The sequence below is a fragment of the Alexandromys fortis genome, unplaced genomic scaffold (genome assembly GCF_014885135.2).
Source record: "Alexandromys fortis isolate MF-2015 unplaced genomic scaffold, M_Fortis_MF-2015_v1.1 scaffold_238, whole genome shotgun sequence".
NCBI lineage: Eukaryota > Metazoa > Chordata > Mammalia > Rodentia > Cricetidae > Alexandromys > Alexandromys fortis.
The window spans coordinates 1,627,751-1,648,327 of NW_026068126.1; the positions used below are offsets into that span (position 1 = coordinate 1,627,751).

The 20,577-nt window shown below is 44.3% G+C and overlaps 1 protein-coding gene and 1 pseudogene across 2 annotated transcripts in view; one reads left to right on the top strand and one right to left on the bottom strand.

Moving 5' to 3' along the window:
- Positions 1-20,577, top strand: part of Bmerb1 (bMERB domain containing 1) — a 72,670-nt gene that overhangs the window by 39,313 nt on the left and 12,780 nt on the right. For both annotated transcript variants that reach the window (XM_050125766.1, XM_050125768.1), the window contains one exon: positions 8,533-8,656. In XM_050125766.1, the coding sequence (XP_049981723.1) occupies positions 8,533-8,656 (124 nt within the window). The remainder of the gene's footprint in view (positions 1-8,532; positions 8,657-20,577) is intronic.
- On the bottom strand, positions 13,430-13,972 carry LOC126490681 (ubiquitin-conjugating enzyme E2 N-like; annotated as a pseudogene).

Consider the following 20,577-nt stretch of genomic DNA (forward strand, 5'->3'; position numbering starts at 1 on the left):
GTAGGGCTGGAGTGGGAGGCTGAGGAGAGAGTGGGAGGCTGAGGCGCTCAGTCATCCTTCTGCTTGGGGGCTTGCACTGTCCCGTTGGCCTGGGCAGGGGGGCTGCTTGGGGATGAGGCATTTGGTATCTGGGAGGTTCTTTGAGACTTGTGCAGGGGGGCATAGGTAGGTACTGAAAAGCTTTCTGTACAGAGGGTCGTGGAGGGAGAAGTTCTGAAACTGACAGAAGGAGAGGCCTTGGCTGCCTCCAGGCTGGCACAACTCAACATGCAAACAGGTGCAGGATGGTGCTGAAGCAGTCTCTGTATAGCAGGCGGCCAGGTCCTTCTGCCTGTCCTTCAGTAAAGAGCTCAAAGGCCAGGCAAATCAGCTCTTCCAGGGTCCTGCCTCCATCCAGGCCTGCTAGTGCAAGGGCCACATTTCGGAAGTCCACCAAACCCTTGGCATCCTGCTGGAAGTAACTGCACAGACACCATGCTTCACTCTCCCAGGATGGATGGAGGCTAGAATCTTCCCGGTAAGCGCACCTTGGGGTGCTTACACGCATTATTAGAAATGGGCTAGTCCAGGTGCGAGAATTAGCCTGTAAGGGCTAGAGTTCATGGGCCAAGCAGTTCTTAAATGAATACAGTTTGTGTGTTGTTATTTCGGGAGTGAGCTAGCAAGCGGCTGGGGTGTTGGGGACGCAGCCCCGCCACTCCTATTTCGACATCAATTACAACTCTATTTGGCCAATTGCGTGGGCAAATTTCTAGCTAGGTCTTACATTTTAAATTAACTCATTTCTATTAGTCTATGTATCTCCATGAGGCTGTAGCTTACTGGTAATGTCCTGGAATCTATCTCCTTTGGCAGATACATGGCATCTGCCTGACTCCTTCTTCCTTCTCCATGCATTCAGCTTAGTTTTTCTGCCTACCTATATTCTGCCTTGCATTAGGCCAAAGTAGCATCTTTATTAACCAATGGTAATAAAACATATTCACAGCATACAGAGGGAAATCAATTTCTTTATTTCTACATTTCTATTTCTGGAACCTGCAATTGTATATTCTTATTCTTGGACTCTTCACCATACAGCTCTTGAGGATCAAACTCGGGTTGCCAAGCTTGGCAGCAAGTCTTTCCCTGCTGAGCCATCTCACTGGCCCCTGTGTGTGTACTTCTTCCTTTCCCAGCCTGAAGCTCTTGTTGTGGAGCCTCAAGGCTGGTTACTTATTTGTTTAGAAGCAGGGTCTCACCATAGAGCTCAGATTGATTTCAAACTCTGTAGCCTAGGCTGGTGTTGAACTCTCAATCCTTCAGCAGCAACTACTTGAGCCTGGGTTACAACTGTACACCTCATCTGTCTATTTGCTTTTTCTGTGATCAGATTGGGCAATACTACTCCTCTGGCCTCAAGTTCACTGATTTTATCCTGATGAGCATATTGTTGAGTCCTTTTAATTAATACAGATGACCTTTTGATTTTGATTGGGTGTTTCATTTTATAGTTTTCTTGTTTAAAAGAGCCCAAAATAGATTTGAACTCACTATGTAGTCCAGGCTGGCCTAAAACTCATGCAATCCTCCTGCGTCCTCCTAATGAGTGCTAGGATTGCAACCATAAACCACCAATCTGGCTTGATTTTTTTAAAGTCTCTTTCTGGAGATTATTTGTGGAAGTTTTCTAGTTTTTCTTTTGTTTCAAGAAAACTTGTAGGTCTTGTGTGTTGGTGCACACCTTTAATCCCCAGTAGAGGCAAGAGTGTATCTGAATTTGAGGCCGGTCTCTGCTCTGCTTAGAGAATTCTGGACCAGCAAGGACTACACAGTATGACATTTGGACCCTTTCTGTGATTCAGCTAGGCTGACCAGACAATAAGTCTCACATCCTGCATCCTTCCCTGCCCTAATGCACAGTCTGCATTAGGAAGGGTTCTCTAAAGGAACAGAGATGATAGAGTGATGTAATATATATGCATTTATGAGAGAGGCTTACAGGGTGTGAAGGCTGAAGATCCACAATCTCTTCCGTCTATGAGACCGGATGTCTCAGTAGTCCCAGTCTGGTGTTAGAGTCCTAGGTAAATCCTAGAGAGCTGCCAGTTTCCAGTCTAAATTGGAATCCAGAAGAAACAGATTCTGATACCAGTGAAGGGATACTGTGGGAGCAGAGTAAATAAACTTGCCAGCCAGAGGGAGAGCAAGCAGGCAAAAAACCAGAAGTTTCCTGCTTCCATGTCCTTTTATGTGACCTGTTTTAGGGTGAGTCTTCTTTCTTCACTTGATCTAGATCTAGTGTGGCTCTTGCACCTCCAAGAAGCTAACCAAGAAAAATTCTTCCCAGGCATGTCCAGCTGATTGGGGTTTAGTGATTTCCAGATGTAGGCAAGTTGACAACCAAGATTAGCATCACAAGTCCTCTTCTTGTCAAGTTGACACAAGATTACATCTCCTAATTTCCAAGTGAAAACAATAATCAAGTCATAATGGCAGCCAGGGATGGTAGAGAGACCCTGTCACAAAAAATCCAAAACAAAAGTGTGTGTGTGTGTGTGTGTGTGTGTAAGAAGAAGAAAAGGAAGCAGCTGTTGCTTTCCACACTTAACAACAGGGAGCTAAGTTCTAATTCAAGGGCATCTGGAAGCAGCAGTGACTTCTACGTCAGTTTCACACATGGAGGAGGGAGTCACCTCCTGGCACAGATTGAGGTGACTTCTAGGGCCCCCATGTTTAGGGGCTTAAAATAGCATTTATTGCTCATGTTCCAATTTATAAAATTAGTGCAGGTAAAATTGGAGCACCATTGATTGCATTGATTATGGGTCTTGTGTGGAGTACTAGTGTGTCAAGATTTGCATACATTACCTGTTATTCTTCATAAGAATTCTATTAAGAAGGCTCTGGTATGTGCTAATCCCAAAGATGGGAGGAGAAAGACCACCAACCTAAATCATCATGGTCAAATTAATTAAAACAAGCAATTAATTAAAACAAGCTTTTTTATTCTTTGTGCATGGGCCGTCTCTCCCTAAAGCTGGGGAAGAGGATTTCCAATCATGGATATGGCCAGCAATACAGGTGGGGTTTTAGGAGCAGAGCATAACAGCACAATCATAACAAGGTGGCCAAAAGCTTTTGAAACAAAGATAGGGTGGCAAGATGGTCATTATAATTCTTCACAATCCCAGGGAACCTGGACAACAAAGAGGACCCTAAGAGAGACAAACATGGATCTAATCTGCATGGGAAGTAGACAAAGACAAGATCTCCTGAGTAAATTGGGAGTGTGGGGATCATGGAAGAAGGTAGAAGGGGAAGGGGAGAATGGGAGGGCAGTGAAGAAAAATATATAGCTCAATAAAATCAATTTTTAAAAATGTAAGATAAAAAATATGGTTACTATAAGATGCTTCCTAAAATGGAGGCAGGCTTGTTTGTCATTCCTCCTTGTCTTAAGTGTCCTTGTCAAATTCTTGTTAGGGGTTTAGCATTCTTTATCTGGGGGTGGAATATGACAAAATTTGTAACACATCAAAAGATGCATGATCTGTTTACAAATTATACTTGTTTAGTTAACATAGAAAGCACAAAATTTTTAAGGCCATTATAGTCTTGGTATACCAATAGGTACTAAAGGTAAGCCGTTTTGTCTCCTTTGCCAAGGTCCTGTTGATCTAACATTTTAGCCTTCTGTTGAGGATAAAGGTGTGTAGTCTCTAAACTACTTCCTGCTGACATTAGGACACCATTGTCAGGGCCCAGAAAGATGGAATGTTAGTCAAAAGACCAGGAGGGGATTAGGGTGATGGGACACGCATCAGAAGCAGCTGGTTTGTTGACCAGCTGGAGAGAGCAAATCTGAGACTTTCCAGTTTTATAGGACTGCCTGGGACAGGTGTGGTTTGGAGCACTTTTAATTTGCGACTGATTTCTGGATGGTGCCTACCAGCTGAGTGGAACTCTACCAAGACAGATACAGACCAGGGGTAGAAAGCAAAGTTTAGGAACTTAAAGGAAACTTCTATTTGGAGCATCGCCCTCAGGAGTAGGCAGTAGGCAGGGAAGCCTAGGCTGCTGACTGATAGGAGTCTTGTCTGGAGCCCATCTGGCCTGTGACAAATGCATCCAATTCTTATGCCTTTCTTTCCGTGAAACTTACACTGTGGTGTTTGTGATCTGTACTGAAATTCACATTGTAGAGAAAAAAGCCAACTGGTGTCTGCAAACAGCCAGAATTGCCAGGCAGTGGTGGCGCACGCCTTTAATCCCAGCACTCGGGGACGTAGAGGTAGGCAGGGTTACAAAGCATGAAACTCTTTTCAGTCTAACCAGAGGGCTGAATATTCAATGGGACAGACATGTTTCTATCATGAGGATAAGCATCTTTAAGTCCATATTTAGAAGGCAATCAGACGGAATCTTAAATCTTAAACTTGTGACTGATAATAATAGCAGTTACCAGGGGTTCTATTGATTAATGTTAAAACTTTGAACTTTTGAAATTCTAGTATAACAATAGCATAATATTTCTATATTTTAAATCATTTTCTTAAATCCTCATAATTTAGACTTTTATATTTTTAAATGTTTATAATTTATATAAACCTTAAGTTTTTAAATCCAGTTAATTACCATTAGATATACATAAGTGGTTAATTCCTGAGCTCACCCTTTGCAAAGCAAGTCCCTTTAAATAGTGAGAGTTACATCTGGAACCAGTTTGTCCTGTAATATAAAGTCTGTTAGTCACGCAAACATGTCAGGAGACCTAAGAACTCTAGAAAAACAAGGTCTGTTTTTTTTCTTTTTTTTCTTTTTTTTTTTTTTGGCATAGACATGGATCCTATTTCAATTTTTGATTTTTTTTTGGTATTGACATAGATCCTGTTTTAATTTTCGATTCTTAAATTTTTTTGGTTGAGTTGTAAATTTTTCTTCATTCCCCCATCCCTTTTCTCTCTCCTCCCCTTCTACCCTCTCCCATGGTCCCCATGCTCCCAATTTACTCAGGACATCTTGTCTTTCTCTACTTCCTATGTAGATTATATCCATGTATATCTCTTTTAGGGTCTTCTTGTTGTCTAGGTTCTCTGGGATTGTGAACTGTAGGCTGGTTTTTCTTTGCTTTATGTCTAAAAGCCACTTATGAGTGAGCACATATGATATTTGTTACCTCACTCAATATGTTGTTTTCTAGATCTATCCATTTGTCCACAAATTTCAAGATGCCATTATCTTTTTCCATTGTGTAAATGTACCACATTTTCCTTACCATTCTTCAGCTGAGGGGCATCTAGGTTGTTTCCAGGTTCTGGCTATGACATGTCTTGTATTCTGCTGTTCATGCTTGCATTTGTTGTTCCTGATCATTTTCTCATGATTTCTGTTTCTACAATTCCCTTGGCTTGTGTTTTCTTTATTGTCTCTATTTCAGTTTTTGAGTCTTGAATAGTTTCTTTCATACGTTTTACTGATTTTTCTTGGTTTTCTTTAAGGGATTTACTGATGTCTTCCAATTTTTTGTTTGTCTTTTCCTCCATTTCTTTGAGGGAATTTTTCATTTCCTCCTGAAGTCATTTTTTAGGTCATTTTCTTCTGCTTCAACTCTATTTGGTTGTTCAAGTCTTGCTGTTGTAGGGTCTCTAGATTTTACTAGTGTCGTGTTGCTCTTTGTGGTATTGTGTGTGTTCTTACCTTGTCTACTCATCTTTTCCTCTAATAGGTCGGGGTTGTCTGTGACTCTGGTGATTAAAATTCTAGGAGCCAGTGGATCCAAGGCTCAGAAAGTTGTTCCTTGTGTTATAGTTAGGGTTACAGTTCTTGTTATCGCGTTGATCACTCCATGTTCCTGGAGGTTGCTCGGAGCTCCCAGGGGTTTGCTCCAATGGAGTTTCCTGTCTTAGGCCTGCTCTGGTCTAGGTTGTCAGCTCAGACCTGTTTCTGTAAATGTCCCTGGTCTGGATCCGCTCCTGTGAAGGTCCCTGGCTTGGGGTTGGTCCTGCAAAGGTCTCTGTCTCCAATCTACTTCCTCAGAGGTCCCAGACTCAGATGTGCCCAAACCTGCAGAGGACCTGGCTCAGGCTTACTCCCTCAGAGGTTCCAGACTCATGCACCGAGGTATGTGTTTTGTATGCAGCAGAAGGATGGATTTTGTTTTCATATCCAGTCCATTAGCCTGTTTGTTTTTATATAAGAGTTGAGTCCATTTATATCAAGGGATATTAATAATCAGTGATTGCTAGGTCCTGTTATTTTTGTTGTTGGTGATGTTGAATGTGTTTTTCCCTTCTTTGGGATTTGTGGCTGTAAGATCATCTATTGTCTTTGTTTTTGTTGATGTAACCAACTTCCTTGGGTTGGAGTTCTCCTTCTAGTACTTTGTGTAGGGCTGGGTTTGTAGCTAGGTATTGGTTAAATTGGTTCAGTCACAGAATATCTTGTTTTGTCCATCTATGGTGATTGAAAGTTTTGCTGGGTATAGTAGTCTGTGCTCACATCTGTGGTCTTTTAATGTCTGCATAATGCTTGACCAGGACCTTCTGGTTTTCATTGTTTCTATTGAGAAGTCAGGTGTAATTCTGATAGGTCTGCCTTAATATATTACTTGACCTTTTTATTTTGCAGCTCTTAATATACTTTCTTTATTCTGTATGTTTTTTGTTTTGATTATTATGTGGCAAGGGGACTTTTTTTGCTTTTTACTTTTGATTCTCACCATTTATTTATTTATTTATTTATTTATTTATTTATTTATTTATTAAAGATTTCTGTCTCTTCCCCACCGCCGCCTCCCCTTTCCCTCCCTCTCCCCCAATCAAGTCCCCCTCCCTCGTCAGCCCAAAGAGCAATCAGGGTTCCCTGCCCTGTGGGAAGTCCAAGGACCACCCACCTCCAGGGACTTTTTTTTTTTTTTTAATCCAGTCTATTTGGTGTTCTGCAAGCTTCTTGTATCTTCATATGAATATCGTTCTTTAGGTTGGGAAAGTTTTCTTCTGTGATTATTTTGAATATATTTTCTGTGATTTTGAGTTGGACTTCTCTTTCTTCTGTCCCTATTAATCTTAGGTTTGGTCTTCTCATGGTCTCCCATATTTCCTGGATATTTTGGGTTAAATTTTTATTAGATTTAATGTTTTCTTTGACCCATAAGTCTGTTTCCTCTATCTTATCTTTAGTGCTTGAGATTCTCTCTTCCATCTCTTGTATTCTGCTGTTTATGCTTACATTTGTGGTTCCTGATCATTTTCTCATAATTTCCATTTCTATAATTTCTTCAGTTTGTGTTTTCTTTATTAACTCTATTTCGGTTTTCAAGTCTTGAATCGTTTCTTTCATCTGTTTGATTTCTTTTTCTTGGTTTTCTTTAAGGGATTTGTTGATTTCTTCTAATTTTTTGTCTGTGTTTTCCTCCATTTCTTTGAGGGAATTTTTCATTTCCTCTTCAAGGGTCTCAAACATTCTCCTAAAGTTATTTTTTTAGGTCATTTTCTCCTGCTTTATCTATATTTGATTGTTCAAGTCTTGCTGTTGTAAGCCACTAGTTTTGTTGGTGCCGTGTTGCTCTTTGTGGTGTTGAGTGTGTTCCCATCTTTTCCTCTGATTGGCTCTGTCTCTGGTGATCAATCTTCCAGGTGCCAGTGGCTCCAAGGCTCAGATGGTTGCTCCTTGTGGTGCAGCCAGGGCCATGGTTCCAATCACCCCAGAGGTCACTCCGTGTTCCTGGAGGTTGTTCAGCACTCCTGGGGGTCGCTCTGTAGTACTGGGGGTCATTCGGGCTTTTCCCCATGGAGGTTGTTTGCTTGGGACTGCTCCCACTGAGGTCCCTGAAGTCGCTGCCTTGGGCCTGCTCTTGTAGAGATCACTGGTTCAGTCCCGCTTCTGCAGAGGTTGCTAGCTCAGGCCTGTTCCTGTAGATGTCCCTGGTTGGGCCCAGTCCCGCAGAGGTCGCTGGCTTCAGCCTGCTCCCTCAGAGGTTCCGGATTCGCACCTGGACCCACAAAGGTCTCTGGCTTGGGCCTGCTCTGGCAGAGGTCACTGGCTCAAGCATGCTCCTGTGGAGGTTGCTGCCTCGGACCTGGGCCTGCTCCGGCTCAGGTCGCTGACTCGCTGGCTCAGGCCTGCTCCCACAGAGGTCTCTGGCTCTGGCCTGTGAAAGAAGCACACCTTCTCTCTAATCATGTATCAGAGGCTCCCCTTTCTCTTCACCTCGTTATGCTGGGACACAAGTCACGTTTAAACCGTAGCACCGTGGGTTTCCTGGATTTGGAAGGATCCTTCGCTCACACCCGCTGTCAGCCCAGTTCATGTCTCTGCCCCTGTGGTGTGTTATGGCTGCGGGGGCTTTGGCTGCTCCCCAGAGCAATAGCACAATTTTCCCTGTAGAAATTCTTATTTTTTGGAGAGACAGGATCTCACTGTGTGTTCCAGATGGAACTCGAACTCACATCCCAAGTATCTAGGATGAAGAAACACACCCCCATGCCTGGTGGGAATTTTTGAAAGCCCTCATGGCATTAGCGTCCTGACACCAGTTTCCTGTTCACACAGGCCAGCTGGACATCATCTCCATGGCTGAGACCAGTATGATGCCAGAGGAGATCGAGCTGGAGATGGTGAAAATCCAGCGTCTCCGTGAAGTCCTGGTCCGCCGAGAGTCAGAACTCAGGTTCATGTGAGTGAGTGGGGAAGCAAGGTAGAGGTGTGTAGGATGGGAGTGGCCTGAAGAACAAGGGGTGATGGAACATCATGTACTAACAGTGAGCCCTTACAGGCACTAAGAGAACCCCTCATGGGTACCACATGTTCAAGGAATTAAACTCAGTTTTCTTCCTTCCTTCCATCCCCCCCCCCCTTTTTTTTTTCCTTTCTTGGATTTGATTTTTTAAGAATGTTTCTTTGTGTAGCCCTGGCTGTCCTGGAAATTACTATGTAGATGAGGCTGGCCTTGAATTTAGAGATCCGCCTGCCTCTGCTTCTTGAGTGCTGGGATTAAAGGTGTTGCCACCATGCCTGGCTTAAACTCGGTTTTCTTGATTTAAAAAAGTTTAAGGGAAGAAAGTAGAAAACCAACAAATTATTAAAAAAATACATCCTGGTTTCTTTGGTGAGGGTAGATAGGGTTGGAGTTACCATGGAAGATATATACAGGTGGTACCTACAGTCTTCTCTTTCTGGAAATCCCAGGGCTCCTGGGACCCTTAAGAAATTTGTCTTTATGTTGGGCAGTGGTGGCACATAGCTTTAATCCCAGCACTTAGGAGGCAGATGTAGGCAGATCTCTGAGTTTGAAGCCAGTGTGGTCTACAAAGCAAGTTCCAGGACATTCCGGAATACACAGAAAACCCATTTCAAAATAATAATAATAATAATAATAATAATAAAATAAAAATAAATCAAAAACAGAAAGAAAGAAAAGAAAAGAAAAGAAAAGAAAGAAATTTGCCTTTATGTTTCAGCTTTGCTATTTTAAGTGGGAAGTACCAGAAAGTGGTTAGTTATGGTATTTCTCAAAAGCTTTGCTCTCTGGCCTGTCATGTGATAGACACATTTTGTTGTATTGAGAAACTCTTCTAACTTCCCATCTCCTTGGGCTTGAGCTGGGCTGGCTTACCAGCTCACAAGTTAACCTTAGAATGTTGACAATGTAGGGCCCTATGGGGGCGCTATGACAGCTACACCCCGATGAAACTATGAAGGTATGTGTACACCTAAGTGTGCACATGCAATCGTGTATACATACTAATGCATGTATGCACACGTGTGTGGGGAAAGGCAGCTTCTTATTTTGAGTCAGCAGAAAGAGTAAGCTAAGGTTTGCTGTGGGAACCACCAGCAGCATTCCAGGGAAATATGTAATCAGGATGACTAGTCTGTGAACGTAAAGCCTCTTACTTGTTCTAAGGAGATGTGGTATGATGTTTAGAGGTAAGTTTTAAATTATCTAACATACGTATAAATTATATGCTTTGCTCAAATATTAATTTTATATGCAAAAAAGAACCTTAGATTCTTACTAGATGCTAAAGAGGTGGGTATTGTCCTCTATTTCTTATTTTATTTTGTTGTGGGACAGTGTCTCAGTATGTATCCCAGGCTGGCCTCTCTGTGTACTACCATGTCCAGCTGTTACCACCATGTCCACCTGCTAAACAAGGCCCCTGGGTTGAGTTCATGCTAGCAGGCTTCCAAACCCACATCTCTTTCCCTGGCACTCATTAGGGTGGGGTACCCACAGGGGCTGCCCTGGTGTGAGCTGAACAGGCAAAGCTGGGCCAGCCTGGGAAGGGAGGTGATCTGGGTCTCTAGAGCTTAGGATCCCTGGGGAAGGAGCAGGGAGTCTCCCAAGAGAAAAGATACCTTTAAAAACTGTTTGCTGTGCTTGGATTCTAAATGCTCACTGTGTGCCTGTTAGAACCCTAGGGAAATGAGACAGCACTTCCGAACACCAGGGTCTGCAAGGATGTGCAGGCATCTTTCCTGGCTCTGTGATGGTCTCTAGAACCAGAGAGAACACGCGGAGACTCCTAAACTTGAATATACTTATGCCCAAGTGAAGATGCATATACTATGCATCAAGTAAGAGCTGTGCTTGCATGTGTGCTGCAGAGTCCCCTAACCCATGCACACAGTGGGCTAGTCCTGGTCAAATTCCTAAGCAAGCATCCTGCCCAGGCTACTGGACATAGAATGCATGGGAACTCTAAAATGACAGCAAGTGCAGCTGGATCCATTCCCATCTAAAACAGAAAGCAACAAAGCAGAGGTACCTGGACTGGACAAACATCTCAGCTGTCTGTCAGCTCAGTCCCACCCTCTGCCAGAAGTAGAATTGGGGAGCATCACCCTCCAGATAGGTCAAGCCATCATTCCTTCCTTGGTAATTTTTTTTTCAGTCCTGCCTGTTCAGCAGGGTGTGTGCTTATCCCATTTAGCAGAGGATGAGACCAAGACTAACAGCCTTTGGCAGAACCAGTGGCAGTTATACCCACAAGGACACTGGTTCTGTTTAGACCTGCTCTGAGGTAAACATGTTAAGTCCACAGACGCCATGGGACCCATGAATTAACCCGTGTTCCACAGTTCAGCTGGCCATGTGCAGATCCTTTTCAGACCAGGTCTGGGAACAGCTGCCATCATTCCTCTGTTTTTTCCTTAGTTTGTTACTCTCTTTCCTCTGGATGCAAAGCCCATCCTTGTCTTTCCCCGGCCAGAATGTTGAGTAGTAGGAGAGGAAAATTTACCCATTCCCTGAGTGCTGGTGAGAACTCAGGAGCTTCTCCTAGTACTTGGGCCCAAGGCAAGGCAGCTAAGAGCTACTGCTTCCTAGGGCCTCTGAAATGTCACACAGTGCGCCCTACTCATAGTATAGTTCATTCACAGAAACCAACAAAATGTTCTACTTTCCCCTGCGTGGATGTAGAATCTGAGGCAATAGAGACACAACTGACTCGAGGTCAGTAGCCAGCGCACAACAGAAGTACACCTGGGACTCATGTCTGTCTAGGAGGCAGAGTCTTGCCCTGAAACAAATCCCAATGCAAGGATTCTCTGTCCCTGGATTGTTCAGCCCCTCCAGAGCAGAACTAGCTCCTGCTTGGATGCCCGCATGCCCATACCAGGTTTGTTTTGCTTCACCATCTTTGTCAGGTCCCCAATAAACCTGGGACAAGGCTCACTCAGTACCTAAACCATGTATTGCACTACAGAGCCCTCCCTGCCTGTTCTCTGAGTGCCAGCACCCATGGGCTCTCAAAAGGAGTCTGGGGACAGCTTCTTTCTCATCTACAGCACTCTGATATTTTCAGACCTTAGTTACAGCCACCTGATGTCTTCCGAGTGTGTTAGGCTTCTGCCCCATACCTGCCCAGGGTTGCTCACTAACACTCCTAGTTCTTTAGCTGAGTGCTACCAGCCACTCCTATATTCTCAGACACCACACTTCCAGTCAGCCTAGGGAGGAGCCACCTCCTCACCAACCAGCTGTGACCAATGCTCTTCATCCACCCATCGCATCCTTCTTATCAACATTTCCCGCCCACCTCCTCTCACCACGTGCCTGCTCACTGCTGTGCCCCATCAAAACAGCTGCTAACTGCCAGGTTCTCCCAGCATCACAAGCTACAGAGTCCTGGCTCCTTCCAGCACGGCTCACCACCACCCCCTACCCTAAACCTCTCCAGCCTATGGGCCGGGCTTTGCTTCCCTTTCCCCAGCTTCTTCTTTTCTATACAACTTGGCCATGTGCTCCCTTGGTCCTCTGCTCCTGGCTCCAGGTCCCCTCTTGCCCTCTCTCTTCTCTCATTCTTCTCCCTGCTCCCATGGCCTGGTTCAGTCTGGACCCTTCCAGATACCTCTGCTGAACTCTCCGTCATATCTACTACAATAAACCCCTTCTCCCACCATGTGTTGAGTTGAGGGCTCAGAGCAGACAAAACTCATATTGGACAGTGTCCTTTCTTCGAACAGAAACTGATTCATAAACCGAGAGGACTCTCTGGGTTCACTGTTTCAGGTCTGTAATCAATTGGTCTCATTGTTGTGAGCCTGGAAGAAGCAGAATACCCTGGAAAGGAGAGATGGGGGTCCCAAAATCTTCTGCTAAAGAATCCCCCCATGGTCTTCCTCTCACTAGGTCCCACCTCTTAAAAGTCCTCACTGCCTTCTAAGAGTACCATCTTGGAACTATGCCTTTAACACGTAGGCCTGTGGGGGACATTCTAGATCCAGGATACAGAGTGATGCTTTGGGACTTGCAGATCATAGTGTGATGATCCTGCTACCAAGCCTTCTCCACTATAACAGGCTGCACCCACAAACAGTGAGCCCGCATAAGACCCTCTACTCTTTTTTTTTAGAATAACAAAAAATATTTTACTAAAATATAAGATTTACAGAAGTTTCCAGATAAGCCATACAAAATAGTCACAAGCTTTTCTTCTTCTTTTGGGGGGATGGGGCAGAGAATCTACACTTGACAGCAAAGTCACAATGTTATTAGTGAGGGCTGTGATGTCTATTTAATGTTCCCATTTTGGTTCAGACAATCAAGCTTGTCCATCTACAGGGTCTAAAGTTAGACTTGGCTAGAGAGTATATTCTAAAAAACTGATTAGCTGCATTTAACTACTGCAATTAGATCCCATAAGAGGGGGAGGGAGAAAGGAAACCATAAAATTAAAATAAAACTTTTCCCCTAAAAAATAAAATAAAAACACCCATACCCCTGGCAGCTAACCCTGACAACTGCCTTCATTCACAGTGCTTTGTACTTAAACCATGATGGGGAAATGAATCCAAGCAGAGTCACTGCTTTTAAACACTTCACAACAACCCGGATGACACTTCTAGCCTCTGCTCATGCTTTCCAGCAGTGAATCAGGACAAGACACAGATCTGCTAGTGTGCAAAGATGATGGTGCCTGGGCTTTTATTCTGTAATGTTTCTAAGACTGTGTCCATTAAATGCAAACAAAAAAGGAAGAGTATCGGCAGAACAGGAGAAGTGATGTACACTCGATGATCTGATCGACTTAAATATTATTCATGGCATATAGCCTAGTCCATGCTCTTGCTGTTTCTATGGCTTGGGCTTCATTAGTCTTCCACTGCTCGGCTACATCATTTGCTAACGGATCATCTGGATTAGGAGCACTTAACAGAGCCTGGATTGATAGCAGAACTGTGCAAATCTGCAGTGCTGGGGACCACTTATCTTTCAAAATATCTAAACATATTCTTCCCAACTTGTCTACATTAGGATGATAGATTTCGATCCTGAAACGTACTTTAGGTGCTGCCATTGGGTATTCTTCTGGAAGGAATAGTTCAAGTTTAAAAGTCCCTCCCTCAAAGGGGGAATCTTGGGGGCCAGCAATGACCACATGAAAATAACGGGATTGCTCTCCTCTGGTTCTGCTTTAATGCCAGGAACTGGTTCTGCCAGCAAACGCTGGGTTTCCTTGATGATCCTGCAGGGCAGCCCGGCCATCTTGTCAGAACCTGAGTTTGGCCTCTGCTCTCGTCTCCGGTTCCGCTCGCCTCACGCCAGGACCCTCTACTCTTTATTGTTTTGTTTTGCCAGCTATTTTGTCCTAACAGGAAAAATAAATATGACACTCACAATAGTGGTATTTTTTAATCTTCTTGGGCCCTGGCACACACCAAGTGCTTCCTAACAGGGTATATCAAGACAGCCAGGCCCATGCAGTCAAGTTATACACCACAGTCAGGTTCATAGGCCATGATCAGATGCATAGCCTGATCCAAAGGTGCCCCAGTGGTGTGTGTTTCCCAATCTGAGCACCCAACATGTCTTCTCTGTATCTTCCCTTTAGCTTGCCCTATGGCTTTGATCCTACAAAATGCCATTTTGAGATCTCTTTGCTGAGGTTTGTTGATCTTTATGAACTTTCCCTCTAAGAAGTCAGGGAGCCCCCAGGTCTCAGAGGACCTCCCTACAGCAGTCAACAGGTAGCTGGGGGCTAATGGCTGGGGCTGTTCTCTCCCATCCCGTTTGCTGCTACAACCTCAGGCACATTCTCTTTCCCTTCATCCCAGCCAGGGATTAATCGCATCATTGACTTCTAATAACTCAAAGCCCTTGGCTGCCTGGCTCAGCTCTGTCTTACATCCCTGCCCCTGCTGTTTACCTGAGGTACCCTCAGCCTCCCAGTGGCTGAGCCGCTTATCTCCACTTTGCACCTGCTAGTTGGATTTTCATAAAACATGTGTGGGCCGCCTCTCAGCTTGCTCCAGGTGGTGGCAGCTTTTAATGGCATCACTTTACCTCTTTAAATTCATCTTTCACCTCTCTCTTGTGTGTCCAATCTCCCTCTTTTTTTAAAAAAAAAAAGTCTTTTTTAAATTTTATTTTATTTTTTAAAAAGAAAACAAACTACCTTTTTTCATTTTATATACCAATCCCAGTTCCCACTCCCTCCTCTCCTCCCATACCTTCCCTTCCACCCCCCCCATCCACTCCCCAGAGAGGACAAGACACCTTACTCTGAGGAAGGACCAAGGCCCTTCCTATTATATCCAGGCTGAGCAAGACATCCATCCACAGAGAATGGGTTCCAAAGAGCCAGCACAAGCAGCAGGGGCAAATCCTGATGCTACTGCTCATGGCCCCTCAGACTGCCCCAGCCATACAACTGTCACCTACATTCAGAGGGTCTAGCTTGGTCCTATGCTGACTCCTTCCATCTACGACTGGAGTTGGTGGCTCCCATTAACTCAGGCAGACTGTTTCAGTGGGTGTCCCCATCAGGGGCTTGACCTCCTTGATCATATTTTCATTCCTCCCACTCTTCAGCTGGACTTTGGGAGCTCAGCCCCCAATCTCCCTCTTAAAGAACACCTGTGTGTCCACCTATGGCCCACCTGGATTCAGGGTAATCTGGATCCTCATTTTAGTCATAGCTGCAACATTCCTAATTAATAAAATTTTTACAAGTGTTCTTGAATCTTGAAAATGAAAACTACCTCAATGGAGCAGAGATACACCAGGGTCCAGTGAGTTCTCTCTGCTGGTGATTTAATTCATTGAGCAGTTGTAGACTGCAAGTTACCATGCTGGCTACTAAGGAAACACAACAGAGTGGTCCCCATAGTTCAGAATCCAGAATGACTTCTAGGGTTCTTCTAGGATGAGCAGAAACTGCTTTTCACATTAGGAGAAAGAGAAAAGTACAGTCAGGATATACCAAGGCATTCTTCTGAAAAACACAGATAATTTTGCAGGTTGTCAACATCACACAAGACCCTGCCAAGATAGTGATAAATTAAAACAAAAATGAAACTATTTCACAAGCATGTCTGAACCTAGACAAAGATGAGAACATTGTTAAATGTAAAGAAACCAGCAAACATCTGTCTTCATCTGATTTCTATTGCTATAAGAAAATACCCAATAGTGAATAAAATATTTTTTAAAGAAAAGTGTATTTGTTTCATGATTCCTGCTAGGGCACAGATGGGTGTCTGTTGAGGGATCTCTGACTATGTCAGAACATGGCATCACATGGTACAAGCATGTGTGAGACAGTCCTAGGGGTCACAGGGTAAGAGAGGAAGATACCGGAGAGAGACCCAGCTCAGTCTTGAACAACAACTACCCTGAGACCCAACCCACTCCCCAAGAATTAGCACTAACCTTTTCCTATCAGGGTCATTTTGCCCTATCACTGCCTTTGTGTTCTGCCTCTTCAGAGTCTGACTCACTTTTAACTTCTTTAGATTATGGGATCAAGTTTCTAGAGCATGAACAGGACAAGCCATATTCAAACCATAATAATGTCCATATCCTGACTCTGATTGGCTACTGACTTCCTTCTCCCCACCCTCACACCCCTCTCAGGCTTGCACTTCTCAATTTGTTTTTACTGTACCTTTTAAAAAAAATAATTGGGTTCATTTATTTAATGTGTTAATATTTTACCTGCATGTATGTATTTGCATCACCTGTGTGTTTAGTGCCTGTGGAAGTCAGAAGGAGCTGAAGTGACAGATGGTTGCAAGCCAGTGTGTGGTGCTGGGAACTGGACCCAGGTCTCTTGCAAGAACATCATGTGCTCTTAAAAGCCAAGACGTCTCTCTAGTCCCCCAAATACATTTTAGTTGAAATAGAATTAAATCACTTTCCCCATCGTTTCCTTCCTCCAGCTCCTCCCACTACCTTCTCTCAAACCCTTTCCATATTCCCCTCATGTGGGGTCTCTGTGACCACCACAGTCACAGAGATACGAACAGTCAGAGAGAAGAAGCCGGTCCAGTTCCGCATGACTCAGGAGTAGGTGTTGGTTCAGACTTCACGAGTCTGACCCCATGTCATTCATAGCACATTACGACTGGGGGAAACTCCCAGGTGATAATTAGCTCAAACCCACGTACACAGTAAAGCTTAAGACATGATCATCAAAACTCTTTGTAAAGTGCATGTGGCACCTTCCTAAATATAAAACCAACTTGGGGTCAGACTCTTGAAGAACTCATAGATTAAGAAAACTGAATTCATATAAAGGGTCTGAGGAGGATCTGATGTGCTCTCAGCCACACAGGTAGTGCAAACATCACCAGGATAAAGTCACCTCCACTCCCAGCCTTCGCTCCCTTTGAAGCAACACCCTTTGTATTTAACATTTCTGGTTCCTCTAGTGCTTGCCCATAAACTCCTACATCTTCTGGTGCAGCAGCTCTAATGAGACTTGCAGGAGGTGGCTGGAGACAGATGAGGGCTTCAGAGGGGGACCCTCTGGGCGTCGGTGGGGGCAGGCTCCTGATCCTGTGGGTAGTGGCCCAATTCACCAGTTTTGCAAAAGCATGTGGGCGGGGGCAGGACATCTGCCACTCTGCAGCTGAGATTACTTTCCTCCAACCCTTTGCCATGCCCAGCCCAAGCCCACCAAATTATTTAACTTGGGATTTGTGTGATACAAATCAATTTTTAAAAATAGCATGACTCTCTACCAAATGTTTCACTTACATATTATACAAGACAGAACTGGGTCTGGCTACCCTCCTCACAGTCTCAGCACTTGAGAGATAGAAGCAGGAGGGTCAGGCGTTCAAGGCCAGCCTCAGCTATAAAAGGAGTTGGAGGCCAGCCTAGGCTACATGACCCCCCCCCAAAAAATAATTGGGGAAAGTATTTTATTACCTATGTCAAAAGTATTTTTCACACAGTGAAGAGGTTTTTTTTTTAAATTATTTTTCAAACTTTATTTAATTTTATGTATGAGTGCTCCACATGTACACCTGTGTGTCAGAAGAGGGCATCAGATCCCGTTGTAGATGGTCATGAGCCACCATGTGGGTGCTGGGAATTGAACTCAGGACCTCTGGAAGAGCAGCCGGTGCTCTTAACCGCTGAGCCATCTCTCCAGCCCAGAAGAGGTTTTGAATGATAATAGAAAATGCAGAATGGGACTGAAGAACCTTCAAACCCTGCCAAGAAAACCCACCTCCCAGGCTTACTCCTGGGGCACTGATTTATTTACTCACTTAGTTATTTATTTATCTTGATTTTAGAGACAGGATCCATCTGTGGAGTTCTTGTTGTCTTGGAACTCACTATGTAGACCAGACTAGCCTCAAATTCTCAGAGATATGCCTGGGTGGGTATGCGACCACACCTGGCCTGATTCTGGGCCACAAAAATGGAACAAAGACGGGGGAAGCTATCTGGGTGACATCTGCACGCAGTGTTCCAGCGGCAACTGTCCCAACTTATCTTCTCTAGAATCGTGCCAGCTGTATGAACTTGGTTGAAAGAGTGAGAATGAGAATGTGTGCCCTTACAGGCAGTAAGCATTGCACTAGGCGGTGCTGGGACCAGAGACAGGCTGGCAGGACATTGTCAGCTCTGTGTTAGCTTTTGTTGGTGTCAGTGTGAGAGACGTGAATTTTGGGAGTTGGGATAGAGGGTATGGAAGGGAGACAGCATTGGCAGTAAGTCTTGGCAGGTGATGGGCCATGGGAGGCCAGAGGAGGCCATTTTGACAGAATGCAAAGCTGCATCACCCAAACTACCAGTGTTTAACTGGGTTTCTCTCAAAAGACTTAGCACCTTCGATAGATGTCATTACCCTCCTGGTGTCTTGCTCATGGGATTTGAGATTTTCCACTTGCATTGGAAGCTCTAAGTCTTGTTTTGATGGAATCTAGGAATGTGTGCTCTTCTCTGCCCACCTGCTTGCTTGCTTGTTTTCTTAAAAGATCACATATTGACTGAAGTGTGCCATGCAGGAAACACAAGTCAAGTCCCTTTAAGGAGGGCACATTCTGTTTGGGGAACACAAAAGCTGGCATACCATGAAAGGAAAGGAACTGAACCAGCCTGGGAGCATAGGGAAGGTTCCAGAAGGAGGCCCTGGACTGTTTTGAAGGCTACACAGGAATTAGTTTGAGAGGCAAAGGTGCTCTGACTTAGGAAAGGTTTGGTCACAGACTGGGAAGATGTGGTCCCACAGCTCACAGGCTTGAACCCAAGCACTCTGGCTAAAGGTGAGACAGAAGAGGACAGGGAATGGAGGAGGTTCTTCTGAGGCAACTGTGGTTATATTGGTGTCCAAAGAAAGGAGTGGCCCATGCAATTAAAAATGTACAGCCTTTCAAAGTTATCTAGAAAGGAGCTGGGTGGGTCAGGTAGCCCAATGGGAAATAATTTATCTAGTTTGACCAAGGCCCTGGATTCTATCTCTAATACTATACATGTATACACACACATTTATTATTATTATTATTAGTAGTAGTAGTAGTAGTAGTAGTTGTTGTTGTTGTAGTAATAGTAGTAATACTACAAATTTAAAAATTAAATAACAAGAATTTATTGTAAAAATGAAAATAAAAAACTACAGAGAACGGGTTGGGAATGGCTTAGTCAGCAGATTGCTTGCCATGTAACCATAAAATCCTGAGTTCAGTCACCAAGCCACTACGTGAAAAAGCCAGGTGTAGCATTGCAGGCCTGTAATTCCAGTGCAGGGAAGGTGCAGACAGGGGGGTTGGGGGGTTTACGGATCAGCCAGTCTAACCCAATCAGTGAGTTCCAGGTTCAGTGAGAGACCCTTTCTCAAAAACTAATGTAGAGCCGGGCGGTGGTGGCACACGCCTTTAATCCCAGCACTTGGGAGGCAGAGGCAGGCGGGAGTTCGAGGCCAGCCTGGTCTACAAGAGCTAGTTGCCAGGACAGGCTCCAAAGCTACAGAGAAACCCTGTCTCGAAAAACTAAAACTAAAAATAAAACAAACAAACAAACAAACAAAAACTAATGTAGTCCCTCTTCTCCCAGGTCAGGGAACACCTCAGCCTTCAAAAGTGTCATGCTCTCCTGACTGAATCACCTCTCTCGTAAGACAAACACATTTCAATGACTGTTAAATCTTAACACAAGTTGTGGAGGGCACATTTGAAGCATAGAACTGCTAATGAGGATTGTCAGATGGGGATGGGGAGGGGTTCCGTGATTAAGAGCACTGACTGCTCCTCCAGAGAACCCAGTGACACCCACATGGCAGCTCACAACTATCTAACTCCAGTACCAAGGAATCCAATGCCTCTTTGGGCCTCCATGTGTACCAGGCACACATATGGTAAATAGACATACAAGCAGGCATGATGCAAACATGCATACATGTAAAATAAAAGGTAAATTAAAGTTCATATACACCACATACACACAAAAGAATCAAACTCAGTCTAGAATATTCTTGAACAAAAAAGTAAGTTGTTCTCAAGGGATTCTGAAGTTCTTTTTGGGAACAAGTGTCTCATCCAGGAAAGATCTGGTTACAACCCAGGAGGCATCAATGGAGATAACTGATAGCCAGGCCTTCCAGGATGTTCCAGGGGCTTCTCTTTGCTCTCTGTACCTTGCTCCCCAGCATGATGATGGGGGCCAGGGCTCTTTGGAGACTAGTGGGCTCATCTGCACTCCAGGGGTAACACTGATGCTTACACTCTGGTGTGCTGGCTAACTTTCATATCAACTTGATGCAAGGTAGAGTTATCTACAAAAGGAACCTCAACTGAGGAAATGTCTCCATCTGACTGACCTCTGGGCAAGTCTGTGGGGGCATCTTCCTGTTTGATGAT